Source organism: Penicillium mononematosum (assembly GCF_028829835.1).
Source record: "Penicillium mononematosum strain IBT 11891 chromosome Unknown utg000001l:1.0-4488741.0:1.0-4491989.0, whole genome shotgun sequence".
Lineage (NCBI taxonomy): Eukaryota > Fungi > Ascomycota > Eurotiomycetes > Eurotiales > Aspergillaceae > Penicillium > Penicillium mononematosum.
This window is the reverse complement of record NW_026643271.1, coordinates 2,841,168-2,854,291: the sequence shown is the minus strand read 5'-3', so window position 1 is coordinate 2,854,291 and position 13,124 is coordinate 2,841,168. Positions and strand designations below refer to the sequence as shown.

The following is a 13,124-nucleotide window of genomic DNA, read 5'->3' as shown; positions in this document are numbered from 1 at the left end:
AATCAAAAGGCGGTGTTGGACCCCTACGAAAAGCCCCACTTTACGTCGGATCATCGGTCACGTGGGAGTGGGGGCTAGGGCTGCTAAGCCTAAAGTAGCTTAAAGCGGTGCCGCAAATAAAAAGGGGTGTGCGGATATCAATTATTTTGGATAATAATCAGAAGCTGCTACGGCCAAGCTGCAAGAGCAAGTTCGGCCATGGTATTCTACCCCCGCTAGGGGAATGCAATCACAACTCAGTCAACGGATCTCTATCTGGAAGGAAGTAAGTGACAGAAATTGGGTGGAGAAAACAAGGCTGGAAACCACCTGGGCAGTTGATGATCGTTTCTAGTGGGTATTATTGGATGCGATAATCCCCGCAGGGATTGACGTAGTGGGCTGACAACCTTCCAAGGTTGGAATAGACCCACACGAGGCGCTACCTGGGTACGATTACGAGTGGGAAAGGGGCTCAGCCCTCCAAGGCTGCAAGCCCTAGGCGCCATACGGAATATATTTGGTGACATAAAACTGGGGCGGATCCTTGAGAGCATCGCCAAGAGGAGCCTGAGACTGGCTTATTTAATCGCTCGTATCTTCCTGACATTGCTCTGAACAAACTCATCAACATGCAACAAAATCATCAACATGTAACCGGGAGTGGAAAAGCCCCAAAGCAGGCAGCAGCAGAAGACATTACATAATGTATACATTCATGATTTATCTCTAAATCAGCGCTTCAACGCCCATATATAAGCGTGGAAGATAGCCTTACTATACCAGCTCATGCGACGACTCGAAACGTCAAATTCAGGTTGGAACAACTTCCGATCTGCATCCTGCAACTGAAATCCGCGTTGGCGATTGCAGCAAGCACATTCAATAGTACAATGTCCCCATCCTTTCATTCGATGAGTGTCTGGTGGTCTTTCGCAGCATTTGCATTGTCTGCCACAACAACCATCTCGTTTTGCACAATCCTCGCGTAGCCATTTATTTTTCAGATGCCAGCCGGGGGTTTGTCGCAAAGACGAATATGCGTATTTAGCAGGTTCTCTCCAACCGTGGTACTCGGCGGGATAAAGAGTTCTCTCAAGGCGCCAATATTTAATACTTTTTAGGCATCTATCTGGATTCTCCAGCCCGTTTTGTACCGAAGGCACCCAGTGGTCCGATCGTACCTACGTCTCTCTTATAGTCTCGTTCGGCCACCTATGGCAATGGACCAATTCTTTCCTATCACCGGCGTTGACTTGGAGTATGATGACAAGGGTTGGAGATGGTAGGAGGACGGACCGCACTGCAAGAAGCAGTAGGGAGCAGAGCTGCTACTCTGTCTGTTCTTTTGCATTCACGCCAAGTGTTGAGATCATCCCATCCTACATGGATGCCTTATTGTGGTGGCAGACTGAGCGCTTTGTTTGTTGTTTGTTGTTTGTTGTTTGTTGTTTGTTGTTTGTTGTTTGTTGTTTGTTGTTTGTTGTTTGTTAGTTCAGGCCTTTATATAGAGCCTGCTTTGCTAGTTTGCATACCAAGAGTTTCTTCCTTTTCCATCTCCCTGGTGGCATGCATGTAGCCTCAAGACCAAGCATGGACAATCGCCTGATATATAACTACTATGGCCGGAAGGTGTTGATCGATGTTCTACTCTACACAGGCAGAGAGCTTGTCCCAAACGGTTGATTACTACTAGGCCCGGAGACAGCAATTTACCACCACGCCGAGCCTGCCGACATTCCCGGCGGGAGCTGAAGAACCCCGCAAAACCTATTCCAATCACTTTTCAACCTCACCCAACCTGGCTTATGGTGAAGGTCCTCCAATCATCGGTGTTAATCCTGACCAAACTCCCAACTCTGGACATGATCAATTCGCTTTGATAACAACAGGAGGGCGGTAACGAGAAGTGCGTTGATGTCATACTCGTCATCAAGGAATCCAGCTATCAATTGCCACAATCTTAATTGCGAAATCCGACATTTGCATGTTGGGTTAACAAAGCAAACAGTTGCGTTAATCCGAGTGTGCTGCAGATACCAACAGGCCTTTAGCTGCTCGGCCTGAAACCCTAGCTCACCTTGGCCTTAACTGCCCAGGGCTGGGCCGGGCCCTTGACGGACAAGTGCTCGGTACGCAGGTGTGCCCCAAAAGCGAGATTATCTCGCTCGAGACGGGTATTCTATATATGAGGATAAGTGGCTCAAAAGAACAGATCGGGCTCAAAACCCGATGCGCACCCTATGTATGATAGGCGCTTTATATTTGACGGATTTTTGAGAACAAATCTTCTAGAAGCGAATCCGGATTAGACAATATACCGCCACAAGAGCTGCGTCGGGCCTCTGTGGGAGAACTCGAAACTCTGCCGGAAACGCTTCCTCGAGTGGACATTAGAGCTCCTCGGAGAAGATATAGCTGTGATAAACGAGCTCCGGGAGTTATTCAACAGAGCGACATCTAAGCGGTGGCACCCGCAGACTGGTCTAATGGCGAGGACCATAGAAGAGAGAGAATCCGGTGAGGCCAATGTCCCAGCTTCCCAGATCATCAATATCGATCTGGAAACCAAGATGAATTCACAGGAGGTACTTCAGGTCGGCATCACTGTCCTAGGGAAAGTCAGCCGAAGGAGCTAGTTGTTGTGTAAGGATGCCTGGGTTCCAAGGCATCGACCACTCGTTTGCTAGATTAGCTAGATAGTTGTTGTTGGGAGCTTGCTTCCTTCTCTCTCAATACAACTCTCTCCTCTCTGCTTCTTTGGCCCCTACACTGTAGAGCCCAACACTAGTGCAGTCGCACGACTCGGGCTGATTCTACGAATCCCTCACCCGGGTAGTAGCACCAACCCGAATACTGGCCGCCTATAGATGAGGTTGGCATGGTGACGGGGATGATAGTAAACATCGCAGGTAGGGATGGGATCCATACCCGCGGGGCACCTGCTGAGTCAGAAGTGGCACAATTCCAAGGTTAGGTGGTCTTTGCAGTGTCGTACCCGGACCGTACCCGGACCGTGCAACTGACGGCCCGTCCTTCCTCAGCATCATTACTGTTGTCCACAAGATTTATCCACAGTGGATAGACGTGTTTGCCTACTATTTTCGAACAATGGCATGTTTTGTACTGCCAAAGGTCCCGAATCTCTATCCCCGATGTGCCTTGACGGGCCGTGAGGGACGGATCATGGCTTCCGCCTGTCAACTATATAATACCCAGAGTAGTCATTATGATGCCATATGACACCTTACTATCTCAACGTTCACAATAACAATGGAGAAAGACCAGCGAATCGTCATTATTGGGGCTGGGGCCTTCGGTCTCGGAACTGCACTGAGACTAAAGGAAGAAGGCTACAAGTCCGTCACCATCCTAGACCGATCAGTGCCACCGGTTCCAGACGGATCCAGCAACGACATCTCTCGCGTTATTCGATTCGACTATGGAGATGCTGTCTATGCTGAGATTGCAAAAGAGGCGTTTGATCTTTGGAAGACCCCGGACTATCAAGAAGCCTTCCATCAAACGCCCTGCTTATGGGTCTGTCAAGATGGCACCCCAGAACAGCCCGTGCAGCCTCGAGCACAAGAGTACAGCCGTAAGACAAAGCGCGTCCTGACCGAAATGGGCCAAGAATGGGTTCCAGTCAGGAGCGTCGAAGAGGCGAAACAGCACTTCCCCAAATTGACTGGCCGGCTAGCCAGTCCTGGGTTTGACGGATTCTACAACAAATCCGCTGGATGGGCTGATGCAGGTCTTGCTTGTTCTCGTCTCATGTCTCGTTGTGCATCAGCAGGCGTGTCTTTTATTACAGGGCCGAATGGCCAGGTCGAAGAATTCGAAAAGCGATCAGACGGAGCGATCAAATCTGTCCGTACGAAGAACGGACGGGTCGAGGGTGATCAATTCATCGTCGCTACTGGCGCATGGACTTCGAGTCTCATTCCGGCTTGGAACTCGATGCTGGCCGCGGGACAGGTTGTGGGATATCTACGCCTCACCCCAGAGGAAGTCAGCCAGCTCAGGGACCTGCCTATCTACTTCAACTTCTCCACTGGCTTTTTTGCCTTCCCTCCCCATGAGCCAACTGGCTACCTGAAAGTCGCCTGTCATGGGTTCGGTTATACCCGCTCGGAGCCTTCGGTCACATCCGCACCACCTAGCTCAGCAGTTGCTTCACGAGCTAATTACATCCCCGCCGATGGATTGAAACGACTCACGGCTGGATTGATGGATCTTTTCCCGCAGCTGGCATCGAGGGGCTTTGAAAAGGTTGGAATCTGTTGGTACAACGACACTCCGACCGGAGATTTCATCTTCGATTTCCACCCGGAGCACAAGAACTTGTTTATTGCTACTGGAGGAAGCGGACAGTAAGTGAACCAAGCAGAAAACCATTTGAGGGATCCGAACTAACATTATCGTGTCTAGTGCTTTCAAGTTTTTGCCTGTCATCGGAAAATACATTGTTGGGAGCTTCCAACGCAAGCTTTCGCGGGAGTTGCTTGACAAATGGAAATTCCCTACCCAATTCCGCGAGCGCTTCCAGGGAGAGGTATTTACAGGAGATGGAAGTCGTGGAGGACCAGAGCGAAGGGAGTTGACTGCTCAAGAGCTGGACACATTCGACACGGCGTTGAAAGCTGCTTCCTCCCGGGGAAGCAAAATTTGAAGGTATGACGGGGCACTATGAAAGCAATAAATACATCATGTTACAAACAGGAACATTTGACAATATTTGCAGTCACTATAGTCACTAAATATATACCTTTGGACAAAGTAGACGTTCGGGATCAACCTTGGAATCCCTGGAAGCCTTTAGTGCTTTAGTAACGCTATGAAAACATTCCAAGGTTCATCATTACCTTTCTCTGGGATAACGAAGGACACGAAAAGCAATCAACAGGATAGATGGAACGCCTATAATTACACTATATTACAGAGCTCACAGACCCCCTTTACTTCACAAGTGCTCTGCCATATAATCTCCCAAGATCATCCAATCTGGAATGTCCGGCATCGCTGCGAGCACATCACCACCACCCCTCGTTTGAAATGGCCACTCAGGCAAAGTGCCTTCATTGATGGTTTCAGATATTCGGTGAAGATTTGGAAGGTTTGGGGTCATTCCCCCTCCCTGATCCTGCTTGTTTTGCTGGCCTACTCGTTGTGTGGGATGCCCTTCATTTGCTTGGGTTTTGCTTTCTCGGGGAATAGCCAAATCTCCAAACTTCATTGCCACGTCCCCTCCAGATGAGCAGCCAAAATCAAGAATTTCCCACATGAGGCCCTCGTCTTCTGGGGACATTCTAGGCATAGTCGAAGGGGTTGGCATTTTGGATAAAGCGCCCGAGAAACCCTCTTGATTATAATAGAGTGATCCATAATTTTGGTGACGTGCGGCAAGTTCATTCACTTTGTTGACCTGGGCGGGAAAATAATCAGCAATTTGGTTCCATATTGTGCAAGCAGACTTACCAGGACGCTCATATTTTCCCAATACACAGATAACTCCGTCATGAAGTCGACAAGGATTCGAAATTCTTTGTTGAGCAGAAGAGCGATTTGCGGATTTTTGCTGCCAGTGTGCTCTAACTGAATTGTTGCGGCAATCGCAGCCAAATACCCCAGAAAAGGATCACAGGTCTCAAAGTTGACCTCTGACATTTCCTTTATGAACCGAACTATCCATCGAGAGTGGAGGAGTGATGTCTCAAATGACTTTTGCAGAAATGTTGCCGACAGATTTCCGTTAAAGTTGCGAAGCTTGGTCATGATCACAAATGGGTGATGCAGTAGGCACTGGATTGAATGAAAAAGGAATTGAACACACACCCAGGTCGAGAGGTATGTACGAGATTGGGGATCTTCTCGGGCGCGGCGTTTGAAATCCACATTTATATATCGATGGGCATCTGCAAAATGTGTCTCGAATTGCAACCACTCTGACTCGAGAATCGCGAGAGCTGACCCAGTTTGCCAGGGAGGTAGCGAGCTCTCGGCAAACGGCTCAAAGACATACTCCGTAGATTTCCCCCATAAAGAGTACAGTCTCAGGAGACAGACCAGAATTCCATGATCAACTTTCTGCCCTTGCTTTCCAGGACCGTCATGCAAAGACCCGTGGGTCCGTGACTCGTTATCACCGAGCAGTGCTTCCATCTCCAGGGAAGGAAATGGAAGGGTGAACTGCTTGTCTGAGAGGGACAGTGAATAATTTCGGGAAGCGCTATAACTGCGATCGAGCATAAAAAAGGCCCAAGTAATGCGCTTTCTCGTTTCGCCTTCCGGGTCATTCGAGAGATACGAGCCCTGTTCTTTATTCAACCCCACGGATTGAATCGCACGCAGTCCGAGGGCAACGGACGCGTACCCTCGATGCGCTTTTCCGTCAGCGAAATCTACCTGGGCCATGAGAAATGTACCCTGAAGAAATGAAAGGCCCATCTTGCCATCTTTGTATTGATTTGACAGGAGTTCCCAAGCTTTGTCCGCAAATTTTCTCGCATCGGATGTGTTCTCATGTAAAGCGCCGCGAAATCGTCGAGGCAGGCGGGAAGTGAGGGCCACTAATGGGAATGCAACCTCTGGTGGTAATGAGCCTGTGTGTCTCAACAACCACTCTTTTGGAAAAGGACAATATGGCTGGTCATGGAAGTAGGTAAGATAAATATCCACTTCCTGCTTGATAAACGCAGCTGAAAGACCACTTCTGTTTCATATTAGGATATTTGGGATGATCTATGAGGGGGAAGTCCAAACATACTCTTGGCAATTCAGCAACTGATTCTCTGGGTAATCCATTATTTCGAATTCATCATAAGAATCCTCTTGCGGCTCGCGATCATCATTGAATTGGTTATCATTCGATACTTCTCGTAACGAATTAGACCTTGGTAAGCCTTCTCTGTAGGATTCGGAAAATGTCTGATTAGCGAGTTCCGAGGCTTAGATACAAAGGCTTTTTCCATACTGGAGTAAATGTGCCATCATGTCTAGTCTTTCCTCGATGCGCTGAAGCCTCGCAGAGCTCAACCCAGAGCTCGAGATATCCCCTTGGATCTGATATATTTAGCATAGTTCCAAACATCAAATACAGTCGCTCAATTATTATAGGAAGCATTAATACCTCATTGGTGCGGTGTTGTGTTTCCTGGCTGTGCACAGGAGCTGAAACGGCATGGTTCTTCGCATGGGACGCCTGCGGTCCGTATGAGCACCGTTGCCCTAGCCTGTGGCACAGCGAGCATGTTGGTTTCTCGCCGGGGCAACGCGCCTTCTTCCGACTATCAAGGTGGCATATCAGAAATCGAAAGTCGATCGGGTACCCTGACCTTCTCAGGATTTAGGATTTTTTTTTATCGGGGGCTTGGCACCTACCGACAAGGACCACAAGCTTGCCGGGTTCGCTTTAAAGAAACCTTGTGTATGGTGTAGTTATCACCTATAGAGCTCATACTCGGCAAATTGGCCTTGAAATGAGAAGTTTGATCTCGATCAAGACTGTTTGAAGATGCCAAGTCGTCCTGTGCGGGGTACCAACTCGTATCAGTTTGTATCTGTACGGTACATCTTGGCGGAGGTGTTGCCGATATCAGCTCTACGATTTCCATATTCAATTTTTTATTTCAATTCTTCAGTTCCTACAGAATGACACGAGAATGTAAGTGATTTCTTGATTTCCCCTATTTCAAGTCAGAGAACAGAACCTTTTTAAAAGGTTGCATATGCAGAGAAGAGAAGAACTGGTCCTTATCTGGGGCCAGTTCATAAACTCATGAGCCGCTCATGTGATCGGCGATCTTATGCGGGGAAGTTGATACCAAGAGGACTGCCTTCAGCTTATTCGTGCAGAAATAATTTGATATCTACTTTTTTCAAGTTAGCTAAATATAAATATGCAATGTGGGGGTTTGCGCCTAAACCTCGTAACAGCGATGCACCATGGTCTAGCCAGTGTTGGAATATCAACCGTTTATCTCCATACCCTCCGAACATTGAAACCTGCAGCATGCATATTTTTCTCCTCTTTATTGATTCCACAAACTCGGTAGAAAACCCGACCACCCGAGTGGCGTCCACCCAGCGCGGTAATTGCAGCCGTCAACCGATTTCTCTCTGATCGTCTGGGTCTAGCACGTTCTACCGGATGTTAAAAAAGCTCGGGCGACGAACGGCTTAGCCTCCGCTCCGATCCTGTGATCGGTAGAAACCTGTAGATTCCATATCCTCATGGGGAAGTATGAACTCATGATCATGGTAGCTGTCATTGGGATCCAGAGATTCCGTGGCTATATTAAGGAACTCACGTTCTGCTCTGGATGACAGAATTAACAGACTCCCAAGACAATAAACAAAACACTAGATTGAATTCCTCGATTGGTCCTTTTGCATAGCCTTGTCTTTCAATTTTCACAATGTCGATGCTCAAGAATTACCTCGGACTTGGGGAAACAGAGGCACGTCCCACCTCTGCCGACAATTCCCCAGTTCACCCTCTCCCCGCCTCGTGGTATTCTTCACAGGATATACATGAATTTGAGCGACGCGCCATCTTCAGTCGGAAATGGCTTTTAACCACACACAAATTGCGTTTCGCCAAAACGGGCGACTGGCTCCGTTACAATATCGCCGGGTACGCTTTCATTTTGGTGAAAGACCGCGAGGGAAATGTCAATGCTTTCCACAATGTCTGTCGGCACCGTGCATTCCCAGTGGTTACCGAAGAGGGTGGCACCTCCCGGATTTTCTCTTGTCAATATCACGGATGGTCCTATGGCCTTAATGGCAAACTTGCCAAGGCACCCGGGTACCAAGAGGTGGAGGGTTTCGATAAGAGCAAGAACGGCCTGCTTCCCATCCACGTTCATATTGATGCCAACGGTTTCATCTGGCTCAATTTAGATGCTGGCGAGGAACCCGAGATTTCCTGGGAAGATGACTTCAAAGGAATCGACCTACAGCCACGTTTCGAGGGGTTTGACTTCGAGGACTATAACTTCGATAGCACCTGGGAGATCACCGGAGAGTACAACTGGAAGATCATGGCAGACAAATATAACACGGCTCACTCTGACGTTCCCTCGGGTTCCGATCTCAGCTCATATGCCGTGGATGGCAAATCCACATCCGAGGAGATTGCCAATGGGCTGAAGACTGCCACCACTTACTATTTCCCTAATGCTGCTATGACCGTCTCGTAAGTGCAATTACGTCCCAATGTAATCTGATTAATACTAATTGTGCACGCAGACCCCACTTCTTCTTCATGCAGCGACTCGTGCCGACGGGTCCCACCACATGCTCAGTGCGCTGCGAAGTCTACCGCAACAAGAACTCTAGCGATGAGGAGTTTGAAACCATCAACGAAGTGTACAAGCGTATTATTTCCGAACGCAAAGATCTCTGCGTTGAGACACAAAAGAATATAACCACCGGAGACTTTGCGAATGAGCAACCCCACTCTACGGGAGAGGGACTGGTCCACTTCCAGGCTGTTGTTCGTGACTTGATCACAGAGCATCATAAGCGGGAAGAGGATGCAGGGGAGGAATTCTGGCCTGCACGACAAAGACTCCCCAAGGACGAGGCAGTCAGCAAAGATGATATGGACTTCTGCTCTAAGCTGACAACAAAGGACGGATCAGCGTTGGCTGGGGGTTGTTGTGGAGGAGGATGTGGGGGTGGACCTCCCCTGCGGGAAGCGACGGCGCCTGAGACTATGGTGGTTTAATGATTTGCATAATAGCGGAGTGTTTTTGTTTCGTTCTTCGTTCTTCGTTTGTCGATATTTTTTATTTTTTATTTTTTATTTTTATTTTCCTCCTTGATTTGTTATGTGAATATGACATGTTGCATGCAACTATCCATGGATATCTTTGATCACGGGGATAGCTATAAAGCATGAAAGAACCTTGAAATGTTGGAAGGTCATATGAACGGTTTTATTACAAGATTATAAAAAGAAATTGACCAATTATATAGCAAGCCCGTAAGATTATACTTCTGGATGACTCGCCAGACCAGTTGGAGATAGTTTACGCCAACCTTGGAATCCATACAGGAACTTAATTTTAGCAAAGATAAGAGAGAAAAATCAATTACACGGATCATTTAACCTTTTCCAGTATAGATTTCAGGTTATATGCATATATCCATGCACATCAGATTCTAGATTCGGACTGTTTTATGTTTGTAGGCGGGGGAAAAGAGGAGACAACTCGGTCGTTATCCACCCTCGCCCTTTCTCCGATTTACTCCAATGCCCTGCCCAGTTGGACTTGGAACCTGCATAATCTCATTATCTCCCTCCCCCTCTTTTAATCTCGTCATGACGATCTCATCCCATTTATATCTATCTTAACTGTCAATACCCCCGCTAGTTCCGCCTTTTCTAATTTATTTCTTCAATGATGCCACGAGAGAGCGCCCGCGGAAGGTTGCGCTCCCATGAGGCCTGTCTCAACTGCAGGTAAGGCAAATTACATTCCAAGGTTGTCTATTGGTCGGGGTGGAACTGATCTCCATATAGAAGAAAGAAGACCCGATGTCCGGCCGAGAAACCATCCTGCTCAAGCTGTGTCCGTCTGAACCAGCCATGTCTTTATACCACGATACCCAGAGGCTCTAGAGGAGGGCAATCTGTATGTACTGGCTTGTAGCTGTCTGTGACACATTAATTGACTCTCTCTTTCCTACAGGACGACAGGCTGGCATTCCTCGAAGAGAAGGTGAACCTCATCCTGAGTGGTGGCAGACCAACCCAAGCACTTGCATCGGAAAAGACGCAGGAGACAGGAAATGGGATCTCAGAAACATGCTATCGTGCCACGTCGCGCCCACCGTCCATTGAACCAAGCACGGTCAATGACCCATTCTTCCTCGGGTTTGGCTTCGACGACTCGAGTTCTCACCCGTCATCATCTGCGATCGCGAAAGCTATCGATCTTTACTTTGAATACTGCCATCGACAACCGATTTGGTGTTTTGATCGTGAGCAGGTTTCAGATCCAAGTTATCTGTCAGAGGAGCTCGTTTGTTGCCTCCTCGCATTGACCTCACGATTCTCAAGAGACCGCGAGCATTTACAACATTATGGAGACAGTGCAAGAAGTCTGGTCATGCTTCGTATGGCCAACGGCACAGTGGAGCTTGAAACTATTGAGAGTCTCTGTCTACTCTCCTATTCCTCATTTCTAGGTATGACCCTCAGGCACTGGGTGAAGAGATTCCTAATATTGATTTTATTCTAGATGGAGATATACACCTCGGCCGCTTCCATCTGGGTCTTGCTCAACATCTTTGCCGCTCAGCAACGCTGGATCTGGAATCGAGCCATGCCGGCGAAGGTCCCATGAGCGAGCGAAAGAAGCGTCTATTCTGGAGTCTCCAATGTCTGGAACAGTCTTACGGGCAGCAAAATGGGTTTCTCTGTATCCCGTCTGAAGTCATGCGCACCTTCTATGTTGCCTCCAGTTTCGACCGTGCAAGACAAGACGCGACCGAGGCGAAACCACCTCCGCTGCCAACAGATGATCTTGGTTGCTCCAAATCATCCGATATGGGGATTTGGAGCTTAGCGGCCCACTTCGGTTGGGTCTGGAGCAGAGTGAGAATATATGTCTCCGATTGTGCTCGAAATAGGCTCAAAGAACCCTGGCGACACGATTCCATGTACGCCATGGTGCTCTCCGACCTTACGGAAATCGAGAACAAGCTTTCCCAGTGCCATCGATATGACTCGGTCAAATTTTACGAGCGAACGGCAGAGGAGTTGAGATTGAGCCGAAACTACTGGACCCCATGGCTGAAGCTACAGTTCACTTACCATTGCATTTTGACTGTTTTGAACCATCCCTTTCTCTACATAGTGGCATCACAATACAACGACAATCTGGCAATACCCAACGCTTTCTGGAGACGCTCATCCGAGTTGGTCTTATTACACGCTACCTGGGTCGTTCGCATGATAGACATGGTGTCTGAGAAGAAGATGCGACTGATCGATCCGTTCTTTGGACACGCTGCCGCCATTGCAGCTACAGTGCATCTGTACTACTGCTGTGCTGCGGATCCCCGGCTGAAGTACAAATCCAAGGTTGATTTCACAAAATGCCGCAGGTTCCTCAAGAGCTTTGTGTCTTTTTCGCCTGCTTGCGGCATCCTGGTCGGTCTCATGGCACTAAAAAGGAGATTCTAATGCTAACAACCGCGCAGGATGAAACGCTGGACAAGATGACTCGGATTGCTTGCGGTTCGGAAAATATTGACCATGATTGGGAGGCCGAGAAGATTCATCTCAGCATACCTTTAATGTGGGATATTCTCCAAGTCAACTGCAAACCAAGGCCGCACGAAGTATCGACCGGTGGCTTACTACATCCATCATTGACCCCAACCGTCTCTACGGAAGAGGCGGACGACAACCCTGCCTCGACTCTGGAGGTTATTGTTGCCATGTCCCCGAATGTCACAGTTAACACTGCGGATGGTGGCCAAGCTGCCCACATCCCGCCAACCATGCCGCACAGATCTTGCACGCCAGCTTCTTCTGACTTCGATTTTGGAGAGAAACTTGTTGCGCCAGCTGACAGTTTAATGACCAATACCCCCTGGCTATGGGCAGATCCCTCGCAGTTTGTTGATATGGAGAACAATGTGGGATATCCAGATTCCGAATCCGCTCTCGGAAACATTGACGGATTCTCGACTTGGTGGGACTTTGGAAACTTATAGGAGTAATATGTTCATTGACTTCTACTGCGGCGTTACTGTCTTGTCAGGCCGTAACTCTCATCTCCATGTCCGCACTTATTTTTTGCCCGGAGCCCCTATGCGGAAATACCCTTGTGCGGAACTCCTAACCAAACCCAGATGAAAACTTCCATGCCCATGCGTTCCGAACAGGTTATGCCTCTGCGACCGTCCTCGACCTCCTGCAAGACCAAAGTTCCGTTCCATAGCGGTTTCGGTAAACTGAGCTACGGTCACCATCAGATGTTTCTTCGACGGCTCCTGGATCAAAGAATCCTTACAGGGCTGATCGAAGTAGCCAATGCTGTATCAGTCGCCAAAATAGTCGCCGGGCTCACAAGGAGTCTTAACACGATGGAAAGTTGACTTGAACCGGTCATCCAACCAGGACA

General features: G+C 48.4%; 4 protein-coding genes across 4 annotated transcripts; 3 read left to right on the top strand and 1 right to left on the bottom strand.

Annotated features, from left to right (window-relative positions):
• Positions 1-3,252: 3,252 nt before the first annotated feature.
• Positions 3,253-4,651, top strand: N7519_001062 (NAD(P)/FAD-dependent oxidoreductase; the record flags this gene model as incomplete). The annotated part of the gene is made up of 2 exons (XM_057287840.1): positions 3,253-4,352; positions 4,411-4,651. 2 exons carry the CDS (start codon positions 3,253-3,255, stop codon positions 4,649-4,651), a joined length of 1,341 nt encoding a protein of 446 aa, XP_057153923.1.
• A 291-nt stretch (positions 4,652-4,942) lies between these two features.
• On the bottom strand, positions 4,943-7,436 carry N7519_001061 (Zn(II)2Cys6 transcription factor; the record flags this gene model as incomplete). Its single annotated transcript, XM_057287839.1, has 6 exons — positions 4,943-5,404; positions 5,458-6,691; positions 6,746-6,886; positions 6,953-7,041; positions 7,109-7,265; positions 7,360-7,436. The coding sequence occupies 6 exons, from the start codon at positions 7,434-7,436 to the stop codon at positions 4,943-4,945; spliced, it is 2,160 nt and encodes a 719-aa protein (XP_057153922.1).
• A 960-nt stretch (positions 7,437-8,396) lies between these two features.
• Positions 8,397-9,712, top strand: N7519_001060 (aromatic ring-hydroxylating oxygenase subunit alpha; the record flags this gene model as incomplete). Its single annotated transcript, XM_057287838.1, has 2 exons — positions 8,397-9,178; positions 9,232-9,712. The coding sequence occupies 2 exons, from the start codon at positions 8,397-8,399 to the stop codon at positions 9,710-9,712; spliced, it is 1,263 nt and encodes a 420-aa protein (XP_057153921.1).
• Positions 9,713-10,388: 676 nt separating this feature from the next.
• N7519_001059 (putative C6 transcription factor) lies at positions 10,389-12,714 on the top strand (the record flags this gene model as incomplete). Its single annotated transcript, XM_057287837.1, has 5 exons — positions 10,389-10,450; positions 10,511-10,622; positions 10,680-11,178; positions 11,232-12,145; positions 12,196-12,714. The coding sequence occupies 5 exons, from the start codon at positions 10,389-10,391 to the stop codon at positions 12,712-12,714; spliced, it is 2,106 nt and encodes a 701-aa protein (XP_057153920.1).
• Positions 12,715-13,124: the final 410 nt, after the last annotated feature.